Raw genomic sequence first — 23,690 nt, 5'->3', positions numbered from 1 at the left:
GACTGCTTGAGGTTCTCTCCTCTTTCTGTACCCCCCCCCAACTCGTGCTCACGTGTGCTCTCTCTCTCAAATAAATAAATCTTTAAAAAAAGAGAAAAGGTCAATAGCCCCCTGATGTTACATCACAATGCCTGTGTCGTTCCCCTTGCTTCATCTCATCACGAGGGCATGTTATCCTCTTACATCATCATGAGGAGAAGGGTGAGCACGGTACAGTAAGATATTTTGAGGGATAGAGCACATTCACATAACTTTTAGTATAGTATATTGTTATAACTGTTCTATTTTATTATTAGTTGTTGTTGTCGCTCTCTTACTGTACCTAATTTATGAATTAAGCTTTATCATAGGTATTTAAGCATAGGAAAAAACATAGTATATAGAGAGGTCAGTGTTATCTATGGTTTCAGGCATCCACTGGGGGTCTGAGTATGTGTCCCGTGTGGATAAGGCAGACTACTGTAAATGTAAAAGATTATCCTAATTATAACATTCTAGATCCACACAGTTTCCAGCAAATCAGATTTCCCATGATATTGGTGGGAGGTTTAGCTATATAACCTCTGAGAGATGATTAACTATATTGCCTAGAAGCCGATTTCAAACTCTGGAATTCCATATGTAAATTAGACATTTGGTTTCTTTATGTACTCATAACCCTGTCCTTTTCTATTCAGAAAAGATACACAATTCAGAACGAAAAAATTGAACTGGTAAGGCACATACCACTCTTTTTTCAACAGACGATTTTTAAGAAGCTGCTCTATCGTAGGCAATTACAAAACAAAACAAAATAAAAATATTTAACTCTTTATTCTGCCTTCAAGGATTTTCCAATAAAGAAGGGGAGAAACAAAAATAATGAAAATACCATAGAGTGAATAAAAGTGTTATTTGAGAGGGGCGCCTGGGTGGCTCAGTCGTTGGGCATCTGCCTTCGGCTCAGGGCGTGATCCCGGCGTACCGGGATCGAGCCCCACATTGGGCTCCTCCGCTGGGAGCCTGCTTCTTCCTCTCCCACTCCCCCTGCTTGTGTTCCCTCTCTCGCTGGCTGTCTCTCTGTCAAAAGAAATAAATAAAATCTTTAAAAAAAGTGTTATTTGAGAAATCTAGAAAATTCCATAAGACTTCAGAGGAAAGAACTTTCTTCCAGTTTAAGGTTCTTGAAATTTTTGATGTCGATTCTAACTTTCTGTTTACCAAATATAAGAAACTCCCTTGCAGATAAGTTGACATGTCTCAGACAATTCCGAGGTTCCCGCAGAGATATGTCTTTAATGATCATATGGGTCCAACTGGAAAAACTGACCATGTGACTATTTTATTATAAGCAGCAAATGTGTTTAGTTGTTTAAATTCTTCTTAATGCAATGTGCTATTGCTTCACAGATAGGAGATCATTTCATTATTTCTTTGTTATTTAATTTAACGTGTGTCTATCCAAGGTGCTGCTATGCCATATTAGGTTAGAATTTGGGACTCCCCCACCCCTACACACACCAACGCATGCAGCTATTTCCTTGCTTAAAATATACTGCTGACTCAGGTGGCCTTGACGATCAAGCTCCCTTTTACAAATAATTCTTAGCATTTTCAATGACTTAACCTAGCACAACTCTTCATGACTAGTTCTGTCTTCACAAAGGCCTGGCTGTGAAACAGGGAACTTGTAGGGTCACCTCTAAGTATTCTCTTTATATTGCACCCAGCAAAGGAGAGTGTGTGCGTGTGCCTGTGTGTCTGTGTGTGTGTTTTAATACTTGCTTCTTTTAACTATGCCTTTTTTCTTTTAAATGTCTGAGGTAAATTTTCTGGAAGCTGTCATTACTATATGCCACGCACATGGTCCAAAGAAGTCCCTGCTTCTGTAGAGAATAACCAAGTCAAGGACAGAGGGTACATCATTATAATGAAATGCAAATTTCTCATTAAAAGGCAAATCCTTCATCTCAAAAGGTTGAACAGGATGCAACTTCACTTGACTGGTGGGAATTTCCTATTAAAGCACTGAAAAAATATTCCAACTGAAGACTATTCTTTGGATCTGAACCACTTTCATTTCAATGAATTGGAACATTTGAGTGTACTGTAAGCCCATGTCCTACAAAAATTTGTTCTGAGATAATTAAACAAATGTCAGCAAATGGGTTGCCACCCATTATAATTCCTCCTTTCCATAATATATGTTTCCCATCAGGGTTGGTGAAATATTTCATCAACATATGTAGACTCTACAAAAAAGCTTGCTATTTTTCTGCATTGTTTGCCTTTTAATGAATTTTCTTGCCACTATTTTCCTCAGTCTTATGGACTCTTTCCTACACCCCCCCCCCCAGCGTCTTGTCTTCCCACATTGTTCACTCTCTGGACAAGTGTGGACTTAGATCAAGCTCTTAATGTGTATACCTCTGAAGTATTCATCTCTAGCCTCTGTCTTAAGCAATGTGTTCCTTTGTAAGTATCTCCAACTTGATGTTTTTCAGGTACCGAAAACTCAAAATCTAGAGCTCAATTCCAGTTCCCCTAATCCCGCACAAGGAATCTTGGGTTGGTGATTGCCACTGTGGTACACCAGGCTCCTAAGCCACACTGGGGAGTCCTCATTTACTTCTCCCTTCTTTACTTCGTTTCTCACATGGGGTCACTCACCCAGTCCTATGCACTGTACTTCTTAAATATCCCTTTATTAACTCTTTTGCTTCTCTCTGTTGCCACTTGCTCATTTTACGGATTCTTTCTCTCTCACCTGAAAGTATATTGGAACCTCCTCGTCAATCAATGTCAGTCAACACTTGCAAAATCCCAACATGTGCACACACATACACACATGCATTTCAGACTATTCATATTGTCATCAGAGGGGACTTCTAACCTCTATCTCATCAGGTTCCTTCTTTTTTTAAAGATTTTCAATGGCAACCCTTCCAGATTCCTTCAGATGGTACATGAGACCCTTCTGATGTCTCCCTTGGGTTTATCTTCTTTCCTGTTCTGGTTGAGAAATAACAAACTCATTGCTTAAACTGCTGTTGGAGGGAGGGGTAGGCCGCACTGCACTAATCAGTGCTGAGTGCCATTCCATTCCTTTAGAAACTTGCTCAGTATTTCCTTGTAAATAGCTCCCTTGTGGTCCAGACAGCTGCCAGCCCCAATTCTGAGGGAGTGTTGTTTCTGCTGTGTGTTATTATTGTTTTTTTTTTTAACAGTGCCTTGACATAGCAATATGCATTTGAAAAGTCTCCCCTAAATACCTGCTTATGTAACTGATTGCAGTGGCTTCAAATAGCTCTGATCTCTCAGTCAAAGCAGACACCCACTTACCAAGTTAATTGTGCTTCCACTAAGTACCTCCATGTAAATGAAAGATGTTAGACTGTTTTCTTTGCATAAGCCGTGTAAAAAAGAGAGCCTCTCACCTTATTCATAAGGAAGGTGTGACACAGTCGCCTCAAATTCTCTGACTACTTGCAAAATCATAGGGAATGAACCTGTGTGGCTGTAAAGTAGAGTGACGGCGAATGTTCTTTAGGACAATGAACCAGCCTTTCATATGTTTTGCCTGTAAAATAGTTTCATTTGTAGCAGGTGTTCTAAAAAACTGGTTCTGTGTTGGGTGTGTTAAGTTGGAAGCCATGTCTTTGTGTGTCCTTTTTGTATTTGCATTTCTCATTCTGTAGCTTTTTTCCTTCCTTTCACTTTAATATAATCAAGTCATTTGAATGAAAATAGCTGCTATCCTTGAGGGAGATGAAATACACTGGATTGCTATTAACACCGTGATAGACACAGCGTTCTTAGCATCCTCGAATCAGCATCAGTGATGCCTGTGAGATGTTACAGAATATTGGAGAGAGAACATGTAGTTGTAGCAAACACGAAATATTACACTGAAGCAAACATATTAAAATCAAAGTTTGCTGTAAATTATTTTGATGAAATTATATTTCTCTGAACAATCCAGTAGGGTGATAAGATAATGGGTCAACAAACACAAAAGGAAACCACGTGGACGCAAAATCACCTCAACTGGCTTTTGCGTTCTGCCCTTTTATGTATAAAACTTAAAGAGGTGATAAAATAAGGAAACTAGGAGAGGCTCCTTCACCAGGTGCCTTTAGTTACAGACGGACCTTTCTAGTCCCTTAAAGGCAAACTGCTCTTGCCAGCCATGTGGCCTGTGATACCTCTAGAATGCCTTATATATGTTGAAGAATGGGCAAGAGATCTCAGTTCATTTCTTAACACTTTGAAGGAACTGGTTCAAGAGAATTCTCTATGGTAAAGTTTTGTGCTTTAGAAAGAAAGGTAGTGATTTGTGGAAGAAAAAAAATATATTGATTGTCAGATTATGAGAAATTGGGATGCTGAAGCTTGGCACTATTTTAATAAATTCAGAAGTAAATTGAAACCAAGCTAAAACAGGAGTGCAATTTTGATTAGAAACATTGTCTCCAAACTCCATGAAACAGAGCTAGGTGATTTTAGGGATATTTATGTGTGCCTGGAAGAAGCAGCAATCATGTTTATCGAGTGGAGGCAATTAAACTCCCTAAGGCTAGAATGTGGGTCGGACTGCTTAAAATTGGCCCAATAGTAATAGTAAATTTACAGTGATGATTGCTTTCATAATAATGAGACTGTCTGCCTTAGTATTTTCCCCTATTGCATAAAAATCCCTATTGCATAAAAAATAAATCAGTTGCCAAAACAGTTTGGGAGAATCCATCATATATGCTTTTACTCACTGTAACTCACTACCACCTAACTTATTAAGGTTACCATATGTTCCAAACCAAAAATGGGCATGTGGAGTCAAATAGTGAATCTTACCAATTGAAAAACCTCACACAAGTATAAAATAAAAACACGTATAGTTGAGTGTTCATTGAATTTTCCTGAGTTAGGTAATAAAATAACATGAAATTTTACCTTCCTTTACTAAAACTAGAGTTTACAGTTACTATGCATAACTTAATATGCTTCTGACTTATTTCCTTGCTTAACTTGAGTGGGTTACTTCTTTCCTACGTCAGGCAAGTATTTGTACGTAGACATTTTTATTTAATATTAGCCTTAAAGACAACCAGGAAAGGAGTTCTTTTCCTCCCAAGAAATACAAGCAGAAAATTATTTTCTAAATCTTTCAAGATTTTTGGATAATCTTTTGCAGTGAAATTATCAAGCAAAAAACACACACTTTGGTTTTGAATCAATTTTTTACTCCAGATCTTAAAAATGTTATTAGCTTTTAAAATTTTACCTCCCAAAGGCATCCAGGTGCTCCTTTGCTAGATAACCAAGAATATAGAGTTTGACACAAAGATTAGCACGTGCACTTGAGAAAAATATGTCACATCAACCCAGAAAATGTTAACGCACTTGCAAAGGTGAGCCGTTACACCCTCATCTCCTATGCCAAGAGAAGTAATATTTCACCCACGTGGAGCTTCGTGATAGGAGAGTACTTACTTTCGGAGCTTTATCAAAAGGCTTTCCATTATTTTAATATCTTTAAGGCTGGATCTCTTGGTAGTAGTAAAGAACAATTTCATGGATCTCATTAGAATGTATATCACACATGATACTTTCAAAGCATGTCTGTCCTTTTGGGGATTAAACAGGAAAGGTAATTTAGTGAAGATAAAATGGACTTAAGAAAGCATTGTATTCTTTATCTAGCATTTTACTGACATAGTTCAATAATTATTCCTCACCGTGACTTTGAGGTAGTTGTCTTTCAAATAAAGGCAGGACAGTGATGGGAGGGAGAAGAAGAGGAAAACTGAGAGAAAGGGTCAGAAGGAAGGAGAGAGAGGGGAAAAAGGGCAGGGGAAAGAGGCCAGGAGAGGTAGAGGAGAAAGGAGAGGGAGCAAAGAAGAGGTGAGGAGGAAGTTCATATAAGATGATGAGATAGTAACATCTGCTCAGTCTTCAGTAAACTTGCAAAGGTGTCACTTTTGTTTTATCAAAGGATTAAGACCCAGCTGTGGTGAGCCCACAACTACAAATAAAGGTTACACTCTAGGTTTCTCTTTCTTCCCCAATATGTAAACTCCTCTACCTTTCCTTGAAATATGTGCCCCAAATTCATTTCATTCATTTCCTTTAGCTTAAGAAATAGATCACCTTCATTTTCTAACTTCACTGAACTTGGAAGGCTAACAGAGCAGTAAAACAGGTAACAATGATAAAAGACGGCATGTAGTAATTATCAGTAGAGGCCCCTTTGAATAAATGTTTTTTAATTTTAATGATTTTTTTTTTATTCATTTGTCGGAGAGAGAGCAGGAGCAGGGGGAACGGCGTGCAGAGCAGGCAGAGGGAGAAGCAGGCTCCCTGCTGAGCAAGGAGCCTGATGCGGGACTGGATCCCAGGACCCCGGGATCATGACCTGAGCTGAAGGCAGAGGCTTAACCAACTGACCCACCCAGGCATCCCATTGAATGAAAATTTTATACAATCTTGGAAAACAAAGAAAAATTAAAGTTAGAAGAAATTAGAAAATTGAAGTTCATAAATGGTAATACCATTCCCACACTGCAGAAATTAATGGCATATTTCCTGGAAGTTGGAACCAACCTCATAATCTAGACCTCTGTGATTACAATTACCTGGATAATTCAAGAAAGAAAGAAAGCTTTTGCTTAGAGTGATGTTTTATGTATAGCAAATACTCAAAAAACTTTTGTTTGATTAGTCAATTAATTTGGCTTCTGTTTTCGAGTAAAAAAAATGCATGGGAAGGAACAATACAAAGACAAAAATTAAGAAGAACCTCATGAGGGTCAGTTTGTAACTCAAGTTCAATGGAAGACAAGTGATACTAAGCCACCAAAGTTCTCATGATCTTTTCTTTGAAAAGCCAGTGCCAGTTAGCCAGAGCAAAGTCGGGTCAACTGGAGAGTTAAATGTCACCACTTTACCTTACCCTCACAGCCAGGAAGCTATTTATTTATCTGTAGCTTTAGATAGAATACTGCTGTTCATTACATCTCAAAGGGCAAAACCACAGTCCTTCATGGAGAAGAATGAACCATCATAACTTAAGTTGACTTAGAAGCCACAAGGCAGACTGCTTAGGACTTGAGCCCAGAAACAAGGGAGTCTTGATTCTTGGCCCACCTCCTCTTTCACTGCTTATCTAAGTGCAATTTGATTAACAGTCGAAGCTAATTTATCCTTCCCATTCCTAACTACCCGTCATGCCATTCCCTTAACATATTTATTTTTATTATTTGTGTTGATGAGTCAATAGTGTTTTTTAAAAATATATATAAAATAGCCCAAGTAACCAAGAAAGCAGATGTGACCTATAATTTTATACCAAATAAGAGCCAATGTTAAATGTTGTTGATTTCCTTTGAATATTTATGCGTGCATATTTATTTTTGCATGGTTGAGATCATGCCATATGTATATAATTTTGCAGCCCTCAGCAGTTATTTGCATTCTTCAGCAATGTCTTCAGAGTTGTAATACTCTCTGCTGCTTTATTTTCTCGCCATCTTACAGGCTTTCTTTCTATAATGAAAGTACACACTCTTCCAAGGAAGAGATATTTTTCTTCTGTTTATTTGTCCTTATCTTGTTTTCTACACACACTATCAATTTACCTTCCCAGACACTCAACACATATATTGTTTGGATTTATTAGATTTATGGGAATCATTAGAGTAACTAAATCACTTTTAGCAACTCCTGTGCCTCTAGGAAGGAAGCTTTTCTCCAAGAGTCTTGAGAACTGCAGAAGAGATGTTCTTTGGAAAAAGGCCTAGGTGTGAGGAAAATTTATTTTCCAGAATAGGTTGCATTCCATAAAATCTAAAAAAATAACTAAATAAAAATGATGCTCATATAATCCAGTAGTTCTTGCCTTAAATAAAGCTATGACGAAGGCAAGAAAACCATCCAGTGCCCCCTCTCTAGTGTCTGTCTCCATCCCAAGGCACACCGAAAGTTCATTTTTCACATTGCACTCAAAGAGAGCTTTTGAATAAGCAAATCTCCATATTCACTACCAGTACTCATCTCTGCATCACCTCTCCCCACTGTATATTCCAGTCATTCTCAAAGTCGCAGGAACACAACATGCATATTCTCCTTTCTAGGCCTTTGCACATGCTGTTCCCTCTGCGTAGAAGATCATCCTTCCCCATGTCCACCAACCAATACCCATCTTCACCTGGATAATCGTTACTCATGCTTCAGGTCTCAGCTACGATATCCCCCTTTTAAGAAAGTCTTCTTAGTTCCTGCTAGGCTAGATGATTACTTCTCACTGCTCCCTTAATACTTACATATATATTTTTAAATGCCTTTCTGCTTATTTATTTCCCCCTATCTCTCACTCCACCCCAAAGTCGTAGGCTTTCTGAATATGGAAACTGTAACTGTTCATCATTCTAACCTCGAGAGCTGGCTGACGCAAAGTATGTGTTCACTGACTAGGTCTTCAATGAATGAATGACTCTGTCCTTCTTGACTGTTTCCATCTGTATGTCACGTTCTCGAGTATGCCCAGACTTCACCACACAATGGCCCCATGTAGTTACCTGAATTACCTATGCTTTTGATCCTTCCTCTTTCCCATTTTGATTTCTCAATCAAGGGATTGAGCTCTACCGTAAGTTTGCCTCTGTAGCTTATTACTCTGATCTGCTTTTCCATACAGAGGTGCTAATGACTCAGGTATAGCATGTGGCTGTAAGCTAGAGTATATTTTGGAGAATTTCTTGCCCAAAGGAAAGGCTCTTGTGGAAGGCCTTTCGATCCCTCTCCTGAAGGGGGCACTGTATTTAGGGCCTTTGTACATTCCACAAATGGTCCAGTATGAATGATGGCCAGCTTCCTTTATGGGGAAGAGCATCAAAGATAAATGTCCTTTGATATGGCCTGTGAGTGGTTATATTGATCTCTTTGTGAAAGACTCACTTAAAATAATAATATTGCTTTCAATTGAAATTTTGGGGATATAGGGTTACTAAAACGAATCACAGAAAAACAAAAACTCATTGTTACATGCCTCACATGTAATGTAGATGTTTACTCTATTTCCACACTTCTAAAATAAATTTGCATAAAGATTTGGCATAAGTAAAGGAGAAATTAAATGTATTTATCTAATTATGTGAAAAGTAAACCAATAGAGAGGTCAGGATACTCATGAAATAGAGATCTGTAGAGAAAATGAATTTTACTGTATTAGAAATTAATCCATCTGGCTACTGAGAGATGATTTACATCTAGGTAAAATTGGGCAAATTCTCTATCTTTTTCCATTTGAGAAGAATTCTCTCTGGAAATTATTCAAAGAGAGAGAGAAAAACTACTGGGTCCAGATTTTAAAGAAGATAAAAAGTTTCTTGTTCCTATGGAAATGAACGTAGGTCATCAATATGTTTCTTCTTCCTTCTTATTGCTTTTTCCCTTAAGGTAGATTTCTCTAGCCTACTTTGCAGTGTCTAATGACTTTACCATGGATGAATCATTAAATACAGATCTAATGAAACCTTTAGAAATACTATACGCTAAGCCTTTTATTTTTGAAATGGAGTTGGTGTCCAAAGAACTCAAGCAGCATGCCCTGTCACCTTGTTGTAATAATAACAGAACTGGAAGGTGGAGCCAGATGCCTGGATTCTGTCCCCTGTGTTCTCTCATTACAGATACTTGCTGGGAAATGTAGAAAAATTTAGATGTCTAAGTGAATAAACAGTATCATTCAAATATTTAATTTATGACATATTAGTAAGAATAATATCCAACACTTTCTGATCATTATTCTAAATGCTTTATATACATTCGCACACTTGATCCTCACAATGCCTTACGATTCTTATTTTAACCCCGTAATAAGACTGACATCTAGACAGTTCCACACCTTGCCCATGTTGACACTGGGACTCCTAGTGAGACAGTTGGACTCTTGAGACTATGTACATAACTGCTATCTTATACTTCCTTTCTTTCAAATATATTCATAAATTATTTAAACACGTGCAGTTGTGTTAAGAACATGCCTGTTGGGGCGCCTGGGTGGCGCAGTCATTAAGCATCTGCCTTCGGCTCAGGGCGTGATCCCGGCGTTATGGGATCGAGCCCCACATCGGGCTCCTCTGCTATGAGCCTGCTTCTTCCTCTCCCACTCCCCTGCTGTGTTCCCTCTCTCGCTGACTGTCTCTCTGTCACATAAATAAATAAAACCTTAAAAAAAAAAAAAAAGAACATGCCTGTTGGAGTCAGAAAGAAGAATAAGCAATGGGCTATGCCACTTAGTAGCTGTGTAACCTGACATTACTTCCTCTCCTGAGGTGCCTGTGTCCTCCTTGGTGACCTGAAACTACTCCAACATAGCCCTTCCTCACAGAATGACTGGAGGAGTTACCTAGGGTGATGCAAAGAATGTTCTGAAATCTTGGAACCGAGTCTGCCACATGTGTTAAAAAGGGATATGCTAGAGTGCATTGTTAAACTTATTTTATAGTCTGGTTGGCTTAAGTTTGCATTTCATTTCAACAACATGAAGCTTATTTTTTTAACCGTCCTATTTGAAAAAAATAAAAATACACCACTGCACTCTCTTAGTTGAGTAATGTCACATAAGAAATTCAATATATTCTGTATGAGGACATTTTAATGTTTTAAAGGCTTCATTTTTTAAAAAAGATTTTATTTATTTATTTGAGAGAGAGAGGGAGAGCGTAGGGGGAGACGGAGAGGGAGAAGCAGACTCCCTGCTGAGCAGGGAGCCTGATGTGGGGCTCCCGTTCCAGGACCCTGAGATCGTGACCAGAGCCAAAGGCAGACACTTAACCGACTGAGCCACCACGGCTCCCTAAAGCCTTCATTTTTAAAATAAGTTTCGATTCTTTTTTCTTTAACTAAATACCATGTAGGAACCTGCTTTCTTATTATTTGCTTGTTTCTACTAAACATGAAGCTCTGATGAGGAAATTCAAGATAGTGGTGATTTCATTTAATCGTAGTTTATCCTACAATATTTGATATTGAGAATAACACAAAGGGATATAAGTTAGGAAATAAAGAGGGGGGAAAGTCTTATTTAAACAAAAAACAACAACAAACTTTACCATTCCTTTAGAAATGTCACCGTCTACGATACATAGGAGGATTGTCTTTTCAGCAATAAAAGACGACTGACAATCTAAAAGTTTCCAATATCCTTGCAGTGTCTGCCTCATCAATGAAAGCTGAAATACAATTGTCTTGGACAGAAGCTCTGCAGCTAAATTATCTTGCAATCTCAGAAAGTATCTTAATGGCAACCTAGCACATATATTGAGCAGATATGACACTTACTCCCCTATAATTTCAAAGCATCATTGAATATTTCTTTTCTCTGCACAGTGGTTTATGACATTAATGTCTCTTTCCTCTCCTAGCTCTTGAAGAATTTATTCTTTGATCTTGTCTCTGAGAGTTTTAATTTCCTTTTCCACCGTAAAGCTTCAGATCAGGTGGTAATTTTTAAGAGCTGCAAAATAGTAACTGTAAAAGAGATAAGACTTAAAGAACCCAAGATTTTTTTTTTTCTGGCATCACTGCTCCTGAAGAGAGAGTATGATGCCCTGCTTCCTGGCCATGAGGCAGCCTCATGACCTGTAAATGCAGCAATTCACCTTGGAACCATTCACCTACCACAGACGGCCTCAGCTGACATTTTTTTTCATGCTGCATCAAGAACTCGAAATGCTGCAGGGACTTCCTAATGGAGCTCTTTCCTTTCAAGTCACCCTGACTCCCTAAATCATCTGCCACGGTGCGATGAGCAAGCACTCCAAATAGGAAAGCATGCCGTTCGTTCCCTGCTTAAAACTCACAGTGGTTTCTTACCACAGAACAATTAAACTCCAGCTCCTTAACAAGGCTTTGCTGGTTCTTACTGAAAAGACCCTGCCTTCCTCTCTAGCCTCAGACTTCCTCATTTCCTTCAGTTCCTTGAAGGGACTTTGTCCCCAGGCCACAGTGCCTAGGAACCCTTTTCCAAGTACTCACTGAGTCCCCCTCTCAGCTGACTAGCTTTCTCCACATGTTTGGTATACAATGAAAATGGAAGAGGAAACATATTAGGGGGAAATGTTACACTAGAGTAAAGAGATCGGAAAAAAAAAAAAAAAAACAGTAATATTTGTGTGTGTGTGTGTGTGTGTGTGTGTGTGTTTCTGTACCAGCCTCTAATTTCTATATATACCTTTCTTCATCTGAGGTCTTATTGTCCTCAAACACTTTGAGCTGTCTCTTACTTTTCCTCTTCTTAGCAAAATGGTCTCTGAAAAAATAATGTAAGCTTAGTTATATATACCTCAGGGCGAACTGAATTAAATGTTACGGAATGTTCATTCTATAGCTGGCTGTGTGCTAGGCACAGGGAAATTACCAGTAAGCAAGGTAAGAAAGGTGGCAACTCTCGACAAGTACACAATCTAGTGGAGGGGCAGTTAGTTGGTTAAATAAGATCACTTCAGATAGAAATCTTTTGTAGGAAGAAGACAGCAGAGCATTATGTGACGAAGTGATGGCTGGGAAGGAGGCGCTTAGTTTAGATCATGTGGTTCCAATGGTCCCTTGAAGATAAAACCCCCAGGTGGAAGCAGCCGCGGCCATGGAAGAGTGGAGGAAGGCATTCCAGGCAGAGGGTGTGGCAGTTGCAAAGGCTACCTGGTGAAGATTAACTTGGTATGTTCAAGCAGTAGGAAGAAAGGTGGGAAAGCTGGAACAGGTTCATGGGGAGAAGAGTGCTGGGAGACAAGGTCTGAGGCTCAGCCATCAGTGGGACATGCCGGGCCTTGCAGACCTGGTAAGGAATTCTTCTTTTATTCCTAATGTAAGTGGAAGCCAGTAGGTTTGAAGTGTATAAATGGTGTAATCTCATTTAGAGCTGTGCAAGTGAGCTCTGGCTTTAAGGTGGAGAAATAGACTAAAGAAAAGCAGAAGTGGGCACAAGGATATGAGTTAGGAACTTCAATGAATCCCCTGTTAATGATGCCTGTTCAATTCAGTGAAACACTGAAACAGGAGAGTATTGGAAGTGATGTGTTACCATCTTGTCATATTTTTAAGGTTTATCTTCATGGTGACATAAATGGGATTTCTGCACTTAAAGGGACTTTGGAATTTATGTAGGAGGTTTTATTGAAAAAGGAGGAAGTTGAATCAACATAAATGGTAGGCAGTTGGTTTAGTGGAGAGTAAAATATTGGGAAAAAAGGGATCTACACATGAAATAAGTTTTAATCATAAAGAGCATTTAATGGAGACTAGGACCTAAAGTGGCTTCCCTGAAATCACCCCCATAGGATTCTAGAAAGTTCTGGATTTGGAATTAGAAGATTTGCGTTGGAAGCCTGGGTTCATCACTTTGACTAACAGGTTTCCCTTCTCTGAGCCTCTACGTTTGCTCATCTATTAAACAAAAATATCCTACCTGGCCATTGGTAAGATTGTGTTATGCCATAAAAATAATCAACTCATGGCTCTATTATAATGATATCATTTCTGACATTCAGCTCTCTTCAGAGTAACTTAATAGGTGGTATTTTCATAGAATAATAGAGCTGAAAAATAACTTCAATATTATGTAAACATTTACTCATATATTCATATCTGTTCATTTTAGAGATGATAAAATGGAAACCTACAAGGGGAAATGAACCAGCCAAGCGTTTCTTATCCAGTTAGTGTGAGACGCATGGTGCAACCCAGGTCACGTGACCTTCTGACTCCTGACAGGTCCAGGGAAGTTCTACCCAGAGGATAATTAAAATACATGTTCCATTCATTCTTTGTTTCTCCTACATAGAAGCAGCCATGAATTGGTAAAGTTGGGAATCTCTTCTACCACCCTTTACAAAATAGTAGAATTTTGCCTTAGAAATATTTCTCAGATCTATACTGAGTAGGATGATTGGGCCAATGGCTTGTGCAAAATGTGGACCTTTCAGCAGAGCTTCCTGTTCAAGGACATCTAAAGACCTTGTTTATTTTGTTCTGGTGCATGGAGTAGGCCAGATTAAGACAGAGAAATTCATTCTATTTGTTACATTCATTTCAATATAATGGGATGAAAGCATATCTCTTATGAAGTAATTTTTGTAAGAAATGGAAATTAGACAACTTCAAAATGAGGGTGAGCAGTTAGCCAAACTCAATAAAGATCAGTTATTTAAAAATCTATATATTGCCTTTGGTAGAGTTTTGACTTTTGTCCAGGCACATTATCAGCGCCCTCTTTGATCCACTATAATCTCCAAATGAGGCCTGAGGGACGCATAAATCTTTGTTCCGCTGCTAAAGATCCCTGGGAAATCTTTTTGATGACAGCCATGAGTAAAGACAGATGGAACTGCACATTGTTAAGTGAATAAATATAGCTTTTAAAATACTTTCTCTTTCAAATAATCAAAAGCACAAGTCCACATCACAGACGGGATTTCAAAGAAGTAGAAACAAGGGTGGAGCTAAAAATTATACCAAGCTTAAAACAAAAATAAACAAGCCTAACTGAGGAGCAAGAATAGAGATTATTTAAAGAATGGAAACCATATTCCAGTCTGTCAGTGCTTGGACAGGATCCCCACTCCTTCTTTGAAGCTTTCCTACCTTTTTACCTGCAGTTCATGAGAGAAGCCCACAGGTTTCAAAAGAGAGCATTGGGAACCTCCAGCTGAAATTTCAATTTTTTATATATATATGGAAAAGAAGATTTTACAAAGATGCCTTGGAAGTGGGAGATTTACCAAGCAAAGGGGGAAAAAAACTCAACTTAAATTCTTATTTAGAAATATATTGTTCATTTGGAGTTGATCAGGTTGTATTAAATAGAAAAATTGCTTTTATTGAACATGCAGGGGGAAAATGGGTATGTGAAGTGACTACAAAATTTCTTCCTCACAATTCTTAATGATCCTACTAACACTTGTACTTTCTATAAATGTCTCAAACGTTTTGTGTTTGCAACACGCTCTCGAGTATTATAATTACTTTGGTGTATGTTAAAAATACACGGGAACAAGTACCTCAGATATAGGTTTCTGGACTGAACGAGTTCACCATAACTGTTACACGTGTCTCCTTGAGTATAGAGTGCCTCACAGTTCTGTGAAAATCACCACAGTTATCAGACTGCTGGGTTTGTTGCCCTTCCACACTACCCTTCCAGAAAGGACTGTTTCTTGCTCTGACTCTACACTTTTCTCTCCTCGTGAGATAAAAGCCTTGCTTGCTGTAGCAAATGCAAATTCTCGTTAGAGCATAAATTTACCTTTGTGCCTGCGTGTTAAGCAGTCCCTGCAGCACGTTTTCAATGCTATGCTCCGTCTTGCAACCTGCTATTGGCCTCAGTATCATATCTGAAGAGCATTGCCATGGGAGTAAATGACAACTGTGGCAAAAAAGAAAATACCCGACTTGTTGAAAATTTGGTGATGGCTGCCAGGGATTTCTTTCTGAGTCTTAAGGCCCCACTGGTTGAGAGTTACTGCTCTGAATTAAGCAACTCATCGTCCGCCTCGCGTGTACCATAAAGAGAAGTGATTGCTTCTCTTATAAATATCCAACTCGTATGACCTTGGCTGCTCTGTGTCATGCGAAATTCTGAAATCAAAATGACTTTTGACCACCCCACCTGAAATCTCATCAGTTTCGTTTGGGGGATTTGTCCACTGTGTTCTGTGAGGAAAAGGTCAACCTATGACCAAGGTGGGTGTTTGGAGGGAATTTTGTAATGAGTGAACAGGTGCTCACATCATATTTAGAAAACCTTTCAACACTATTACATTAATTGTAAAACAAACAAACAAACAAACAAACAAAAAACAACCCAGTATCTTCGATTTGTTCTGCAATATACAGTTGTACCTCCAGAGTATGGCTGTTTGTGATGTTTGTGGGTGCGTGTGTTGGTGTAGTGTGTGTGTGTTAACCCTGAAAATGTTAGTGTATATTTATTAAATGAATTATTACTTTAAGTTTTAAAATGTTGTTAACTCATCCCATGCTTCACTTTTGGCTGAGACCAAATCATCAAACCTGATCCCGCGTACAGGAGTTATAACAGTTTGTTACGGAAGGAAACAGTGGGAATGGGGATACGGATGGGATAGATCGAAATAATATTTATGTACATTTTCCTATGCATGTGGAGAATCTTGTCCAGCTTCATAATCCTCTTTGCATCTTTCTAAATCTGATCATCGTGCATGGTATCCCATGACACCCTAAAGGTTGAATATAAACTCCTTCCATGCCATTCCACCCACATCGGTTCCGCAATTGCAAGAGCCTACATCTGCCTTCGTTGTGTTCCTTCATTTAGAGTAAGAATCTGTTGTTTGAAATGTGCATCCCTCCAGTAACTTTAGTCTCCCCTTTTTCTGTCTTCAAGGATGGGAGGAACAGTTTTATTGGACACCAACTGGGCGGGGTAGTGGAAGTGCCAAACAGCAAGGACCAGCGGGTCAAGTCAGCCAGAGCCATTCAAATCACCTACTACCTCCAGACCTATGGCTCTGCCACCCAAGACCTCATAGGGGAGAAGTGGGAGAATGAGTTCTGTAAGCTCATGAGGAAGCTCCAGGAGGAGCACCAGGACCTCCAGCTCTACTCTTTAGCATCCTTTAGCCTCTGGAGAGACTTTCATAAGACCAGCATCCTGGCCAGGAGCAAGGTCCTGGTGAGCCTTGTGCTGATCCTGACCACAGCCACCCTCTCCAGCTCCATGAAGGACTGTTTGCGCAGCAAGCCCTTCCTGGGCCTCCTGGGGGTGCTCACAGTGTGCATCTCCATCGTCACGGCAGCAGGGATCTTCTTCATCACCGATGGAAAGTACAACTCCACCTTGCTGGGAATCCCATTCTTCGCCATGGGTAACTATCCATCCTTGTGGTAATCGGATTCTTACCAATTTGGGGCAAGGTAGTACATTTCTTGAATTCTCAGGCAGAAATCTGTTTTAACTTTTCACTGATGTGTCTGTGTGATTATGTAGGATTTTACTTGGGGTGATGTCCGTTTCACCTTATTGGGCCTTTTGGAAATTTTAGTCTGACCAAGTCATCTTCCCATTTATGTTGGGGAATTTAATGCTGTCAGATATTTTTAAGTTACACAATATTAGAATTCTGTACTCTGCTTCTTCAAATATTATAGGTCAGGGATTATGGAGATCCAAAACTTACTTTGAACAAATTTTGTGGTTCATATTCACGGATATCTTCAAGTTGATGATGGTGAAGAGTGAATAGCATAGGATGAAAATTCAAAGAACTACTGGTATATTCTAATCTCAAAAAACTTCATTAATCTTGGTTTATTAATTCATTTCAAAGTTTTTATAGAGAATATACTCTATTTCCCCACCTCCATATAAACTAAACCTTCCTGCTACCACTTAAAGATGTATCCCCTAATTTCTTTCATCTCTGGTGAAAATAATTAATGAGCATCCTCAATCCCTTCTTGTAAGTTTTCTCCCAGGCATACATAAATGTCTAGAAAATGCTCTACAAGTGTGTGTGTGTGTGTGTGTGTGTATGTGTGTGTGTGTGTGTGTGTTCTTGCAAAAGAGAAGATCAAGTCCGGGAAGAAACGTGAGTGATGGCTCAGCAACAAGACTGATGGAATGTATCAGAAAAGCCATGATAATGGTGATATCTGTGGTTCTACAAAAGAGTTCTGTCAGATGTCTTATAATTCCCTCCATGCAGTGATTTGGAGGATGAGCTGTAATAATGGTCTGTAGGTGGTGAACTGACATGAGCGGGAGAGTCTTCAGCTGTATAGTAATTGCTTTCCACTCCCCATGCTAAAATCAGCTATAAGTTACAGTTTCATTATTAAATAAAAAAGACGCAGGTATGTGGTCAGAAAGTCTTCTAGGTGGTCCGGGCCCTTTTTGTTTTCACGTTAACAAACATCTTTGAGAACACAGCAAAACGGATTTATAGTGTAGGTTGCTGGAGTCCAACTTCTTGATCTGGAAACCCAAGTCCATTGTGGCCCTAGTAAGTTAGTTTATCTTGGTAAGCCTCAGGTTCCTCTTCTATAAAACAAGGATAATAATTTTATCACTTTGAAAGAATTGGTTTTTGAGCATAATAGAATATACCTAAAGCTTATATAGCATATAGTAAATGCTCAATAAGTGTCAACAAGCTTTAAGTGCACTGGATTCAGTGCTAAATAGGAAACAGCCCTTGGCTTCAAGAAATTGAAAGTCTTCCTGGATTTTGCATATCACCTTCAAATGCATGTTCATCTTGTTAACAAGTGTTTTTCTTTTTCCCAAAGAACTATATTAAAATTTGTTTGCACCAGTGATGAGAATGAGTCTGGATTTGAACCATTTATACTTGCTATGTTTTTTTGAGCTTGGTCTCTTGACTTGAAATAACAACATAAAATTCCTAGAATCATTCACTGTGATTCACAAATAAAACTGGCTCGTTCAAAATGACAAATTAGATACCTTAGAGCCTAGTAGGGCCTTTTCTAAAATTGTGGCAATCTAAATGGGGGAAAGATTCATCAGGAAAATTCTATAATATATAGAATTACATATTCCATACAAATAAGGAGAAAAATTGTCTCTAGTGATGCTGAATTATAACATAGACTCTACAAAATCAAAGTGGTGTTTTATTCCTTAAGGAATAACACTGAAAGCCATAACACCGAAGAAAATGCCCAGACCCTGAAACACACACATTTCTCACTTTTCTTCTGTCTCAGTGATTTTTAAGATCATAAATCAACCTTGGACAGTGTGGGTGCAGACTCTAGGACGCCTGGTGAATGGTTGCTCTTCAGTATTCTTAGAATTCAGTCCTTAAAATATTCTGAAATGAACATTCCTGGTATGTTCTGAAAACATAACAACAATAAACCTATCAATATATACTTATATAAGATATCTGGTCCATCAAGGGGGAGTTTGTTTGTTGTGTTTTGTTTTGTTTGTAAAACGATCTGTAATAACAAAGATACAAAGATCAAGAACTAGTGAAATGAAAGGGTTATCCCACAGGGCTAGGAAATCTGGGTTTTCATCCCAGCTTTTCCACTAACTTTGTATGTTTTTTTTGGCAGTTATATATAGTCCCTGGGTCCCAGTGTTTTATATACTAAATGAAGGATTTGGACTTTTTAATCTGAAATTTTGAAGATCCTACATTATTATTTATTTCATTTTCAATTGAAGTTAGAATTTGATCATTTCTTTATAAAGTCATTTAAGGTATGTGTTGTCCTCCAACCTCTAATCTCCATTCTCCTTTGTTGACTTTTAGTGTGTGTGCGTGTGCATGTGTGTGTGAGAGAGGGAGACAGAGACAGGGAGAGGGGCTTTGGAATAGAAAAATCACAACCTTGCATGCAGAGCACAACTCAATGAAGGTGATGCGGTGGAAGATGATATTGAGCATTAATAAGTTGAGTTTGGCAGGTATAGATCTTCTAGTGGTACACATGGCATTGGTTAAAAGCAGTCCTTCGATTACAGTTTACATGGTGTCAAGTCAGCGTAATCTGAAGTTAGTTGGGTGTAAGGGAAAGAAGCCCAGCTCTTCTGGTGAACTTTTATTTCTATTCCTATCTTCCCACAAGGATTTATTTGAGGCTGTGCTCCAAGATTCAAACCAATTATCTTCATCATAACCTACCCCCAAAGCTAGGTATATTGCTTATGGTATTCTGTTCTTCAGCCATCTTTTTTCTGACCACCTATCTCCCTTCTAGACTGCATCTGCTTGCTCTTTTTTCTGACCACTCATCTACTTAATATCCCTGGTGCCATTTAAGAGGCACATACACTGTATCTTGATATCCTGCATTTTTAAAACCTGTACTAATTTTTATATTTTGTTCTGGTGTCCCTGTAAGTAAATTTGTGTCTTTCAAATTGTATGTTGCAGATTTAGTTTTGGAAAAGGAGATGATTATAGGCATATGTGTTATCTCTGGGAAAGATCTGAAAGGGAAATCTAGACTTCTAATATATTTTTTAAAACAACAAAAATGATCCCATTTAGCTCCAGCTTAACATCTTTTCACTATACAAACATAAACCAGTAACGGTGCCACTAATTTAATTTATAACTCATCGTCAGCCTTTTTTTTTTTCCACTACATTCGCTTTGTGTGAATGTGCTTCCTCTTTCTGGAAGAAGAAATATGGGGTAATATTACATATAGGCACCAACTTGGCTCCTACTGTATCTTGCTGATCTTCTGTGGATAGTGGCCAAAGACATCGATAGCCATGGTTCACTATTATTTTACAGTCTATCTTGAGTTTGTTTTATATGCCAGGAGTCTTACTTTAGATATTGGTGATTTTGACAAGAACTGCTTTGGGGCAGTGCTGAGAATAATATAAAGAAGTTCAATAGAGCTTAGAAAATAAGTAGTGAAGATAGTGAGTAAAGATAATGGACACATGCCCGTGTCTTGTTTTGTTCAGGTGAACCCAGTATTTCCAGATATGAGACTTTCATTCATCAGCTAAAACTGAGCTCCATATTCATTTATTTGTTAATTCATCCAAATATTTATTGAACATCCGTATGTTCCAGGTATTTTGGATTCCAGAGTAAAGGGTATCAAACAGAACTGATCACGTGGTTGCCTGCATGGATCTTACATTGTAGGCCTGCAAAGGGGAGGCGTCCAACAATAAACAAATAAGATAAGTGATATAAAGTACAAACATAAAGCAGGAGAAGGGATAAAGAGCCTAAGGGGTAAGAGAAAAGACCTTCTGGGAAGAAAAAAAAAAAAGAAATTGAAGTAGAGTGCTAAGTGAAGTGAAGAAGTAGCCATGTGGCAACCTGGGAAAAGAGTATCTCTAACAAAGAGATTGTGCAAAGGCTTTTAGAAGGACCTCTCTTGGTGAAGTTGAGGAAGCAATAAAGGGAATGTGGCTGGAGCACAGTGGGCAACTGTGTGAATATTAGGAGATGAAGGTAGGGAGATGGTAGAGAGCCAGGTCATGTAGGGCACTGAGAACTTAATACTTTTTTTTAAAAAAGAGGTTATTTATTTATTTGGGGGGTACAGAAGGAGAGGGAATGAATCTCAAGCAGACTGCACACTGAGCACAGAGCCCAAAGGGTCTTGATCCCATGACCCTGAGATCATGGCCTGAGCCGAGGTCAGGAGTCCAGTGCTAAAGCAACTGAGCCACCCAGATGCCTAGAGTACTTAATACTTTAGATGAAAAGCTATCTGAAACATTTGTGACAGGAGAGTGTGATCCGACTTATGTTTTATGTGGTTTTTTTTTAAAGATTTTATTCATTTATTTGACAGAGAGAGAGCAAGAGGAAACAGAAGCAGGGGGAGCGGGAGAGGGAGAAGTAGGTTCCCCGCTGAGCAGGGATCCTGATGTGGGGCTTGATCCCAGGCCCTGGGATCATGACCTGAGCTGAAGGCAGACACTTAACCAACTGAGCCATCCAGGTGCCCCTGCCTTACTTTTTAAAGGCATCTTTAGCTATAACATGGAAATTAGTCTGCAGTGGAGCAAGAATAGGTACAGGGAGACTATGTAAGAGGTTACTGCAAAAATTCATGGGCTATAATGGTGGTGACTTGAAATACCGTGGGAGCAGAGACAGTGGTTAAAAGGGATTGGACTCAGGATATATATTTGAAAATAAAATTAACAGGATTTGATGCAGGACTGGATATAGTATATAAGATAAAGAGGAGTCAAGGATGACCCTGAGCTTTAAGGACTAAAAAAACTAATAGAAAGCAATTGCCATTTATTGTCATAGGGAGGTCATGAGAGGAATAAGTTGGAGAGGAAAAGATCAAGAGTTTACTTTTCTATCTGGTAGGTTAGATACACCTATTAAGCATCCAAGTGGGAAAATGTAGGGTTAGCTATAAAACAGTATGTAGATCTGGCTCAGAAGTAAAATCTGTAAGTTGGAGCTTGAAATATAAATTTTGAATTTATCATGGCATAGCTGATAATGAAAGCCATGGGATCTGATAAGATCAACTAGAAAGATAAATACAGATAAAAAAATAGAAGTCAGAGATCTGAGCCCTGGAACACTCCAATGCTTAGAGATTGGGAAGATGGAGATTCAGAAAATGACATTAACAAGGATAAAGCGGTGAGAGAGTAGGGGAATCAAAAGAGAATAGTGTCTCAGTAGCCAAGTTAAGAAGGTGTTTCCTGAACAGCTAGAACAGCTGATCAGCTGTTCCCGAAGCTGCTAAGCAGTGTGTCCAATGAGAACTGAGAATTGGTTGTTTGATTTAGCAATCTGAAGGTCATTGGTGACTTGGACAAGAGTTGCTGAGGGTAATTTAAAGAGGTTCAATAGAGCTTGGAGGATAAGAAGCGAAGACAGTGAGTAATGATAATTTTTCCAAGGAGTTTTGCATTACAGAGAAATAATGATTGTATGCTAATTGGGATGCACAGAAAGCTTCATAGTAAAGCAGAGACAGGAAGAAATTGCAGAAACAATATCATTGAGTAGGAGAGATGGGACTGGATTCAGAGCACAGCTAGAGTCATTGACTTTATATAAGAGCATAGACAGCTCATCTACAGTTAAGAGAAGAGAAGGCAAAATATATGGACAGATCCAGATAGACTGGTACATGCGGGGGTGGGAGCATGTGGAAATTCCCTTCTGTGCCTTCAACTTTGTCAGTAAAATATGAAGCAAGTCATCAGCTGAGAATAAATTTGGGGAAGGAGGTGTTGATTTGAAGAAATTGAAGAGACTTTAAAAGAGTCACTTTGGAAACTGGAGAGCAAATTGAAGAAGAAAAGTTAGGTGAACAGCTAAGAAGCACAAGGACCCACTTGAAGTTTATGTTCATGAATTTAAAAAAGAAATCAATTCAGCGTGGTTGCTGAGTCAGTGGCGCCCAGAGATAGCTGCTTGGGGGAAGAATTGAGTAAGCATTGATATGAATTTAATTGCGGGGAAAAAAAAACAAACTCTGAGGGGGAAAAAAAGGTTTATTGTGCAAAAGAGACTATAATGACAGATCATGAAAATTTTACTTGTTAGGGTCAGCTAAACCATGTTGCAATAACAAATAATGTCTTAAATCTAGTTGGATTAACACAACAAAGATTGATTTCTTGCTTACACTACAGTTTAGTGTGGATCAGGAAGCTTTCTTTGGGAACTCTCTTCTAACAGAGATTCAAGGACCTAGGATGCCTCTGTGGTGGAACATCTTGTCTTCTCACAGTTTGTGGTCCCAGCTGTGGACACAGAAAAGTGAATAGTTAGAGAAAACACACCTACTTATAACTATCTTGTACTCAAAGTTATACAGTTACTTCTCATAATATTCTCTTGACCAGAACTACACATAAGGCCATATGCTAGCTCAGAGAAAATGTAGGAGGGTAAATGGATTGTTTAATGGGTATCAACTGTCTTTCCCACATAAACTAAGTCAAACAGTAAAGGTGATGAGGATTTCTTCCCATTGTCATCATAGTGAAAAACTGATAGGGTCAAATATTATGATTTTTTGTGAAATCAGAGAATTGTTTTAGGTCGGAGTCTATTCTGGTTATCTATTGCTGTATAACAAATACCACAAGACAGTAGCGTAAAACAACTTTTTATTATTTTATTATTATTTGTTATTTATTTAACATTATTTTATTATGTTCATGGATTCTGTGG

General features: G+C 38.6%; 1 protein-coding gene across 1 annotated transcript in view; it reads left to right on the top strand.

Annotated features, from left to right (window-relative positions):
- Positions 1–23,690, top strand: part of PTCHD4 (patched domain containing 4) — a 174,488-nt gene that overhangs the window by 34,172 nt on the left and 116,626 nt on the right. The window contains exon 2 of the mRNA XM_040643568.1: positions 16,403–16,883. Within this exon, the coding sequence (XP_040499502.1) occupies positions 16,403–16,883 (481 nt within the window). The remainder of the gene's footprint in view (positions 1–16,402; positions 16,884–23,690) is intronic.

This window comes from Ursus maritimus, unplaced genomic scaffold (genome assembly GCF_017311325.1).
Source record: "Ursus maritimus isolate PB19 unplaced genomic scaffold, ASM1731132v1 scaffold_29, whole genome shotgun sequence".
NCBI classification, from domain to species: Eukaryota; Metazoa; Chordata; class Mammalia; order Carnivora; family Ursidae; genus Ursus; species Ursus maritimus.
This window is presented reverse-complemented; position numbering and strand designations above follow the sequence as displayed.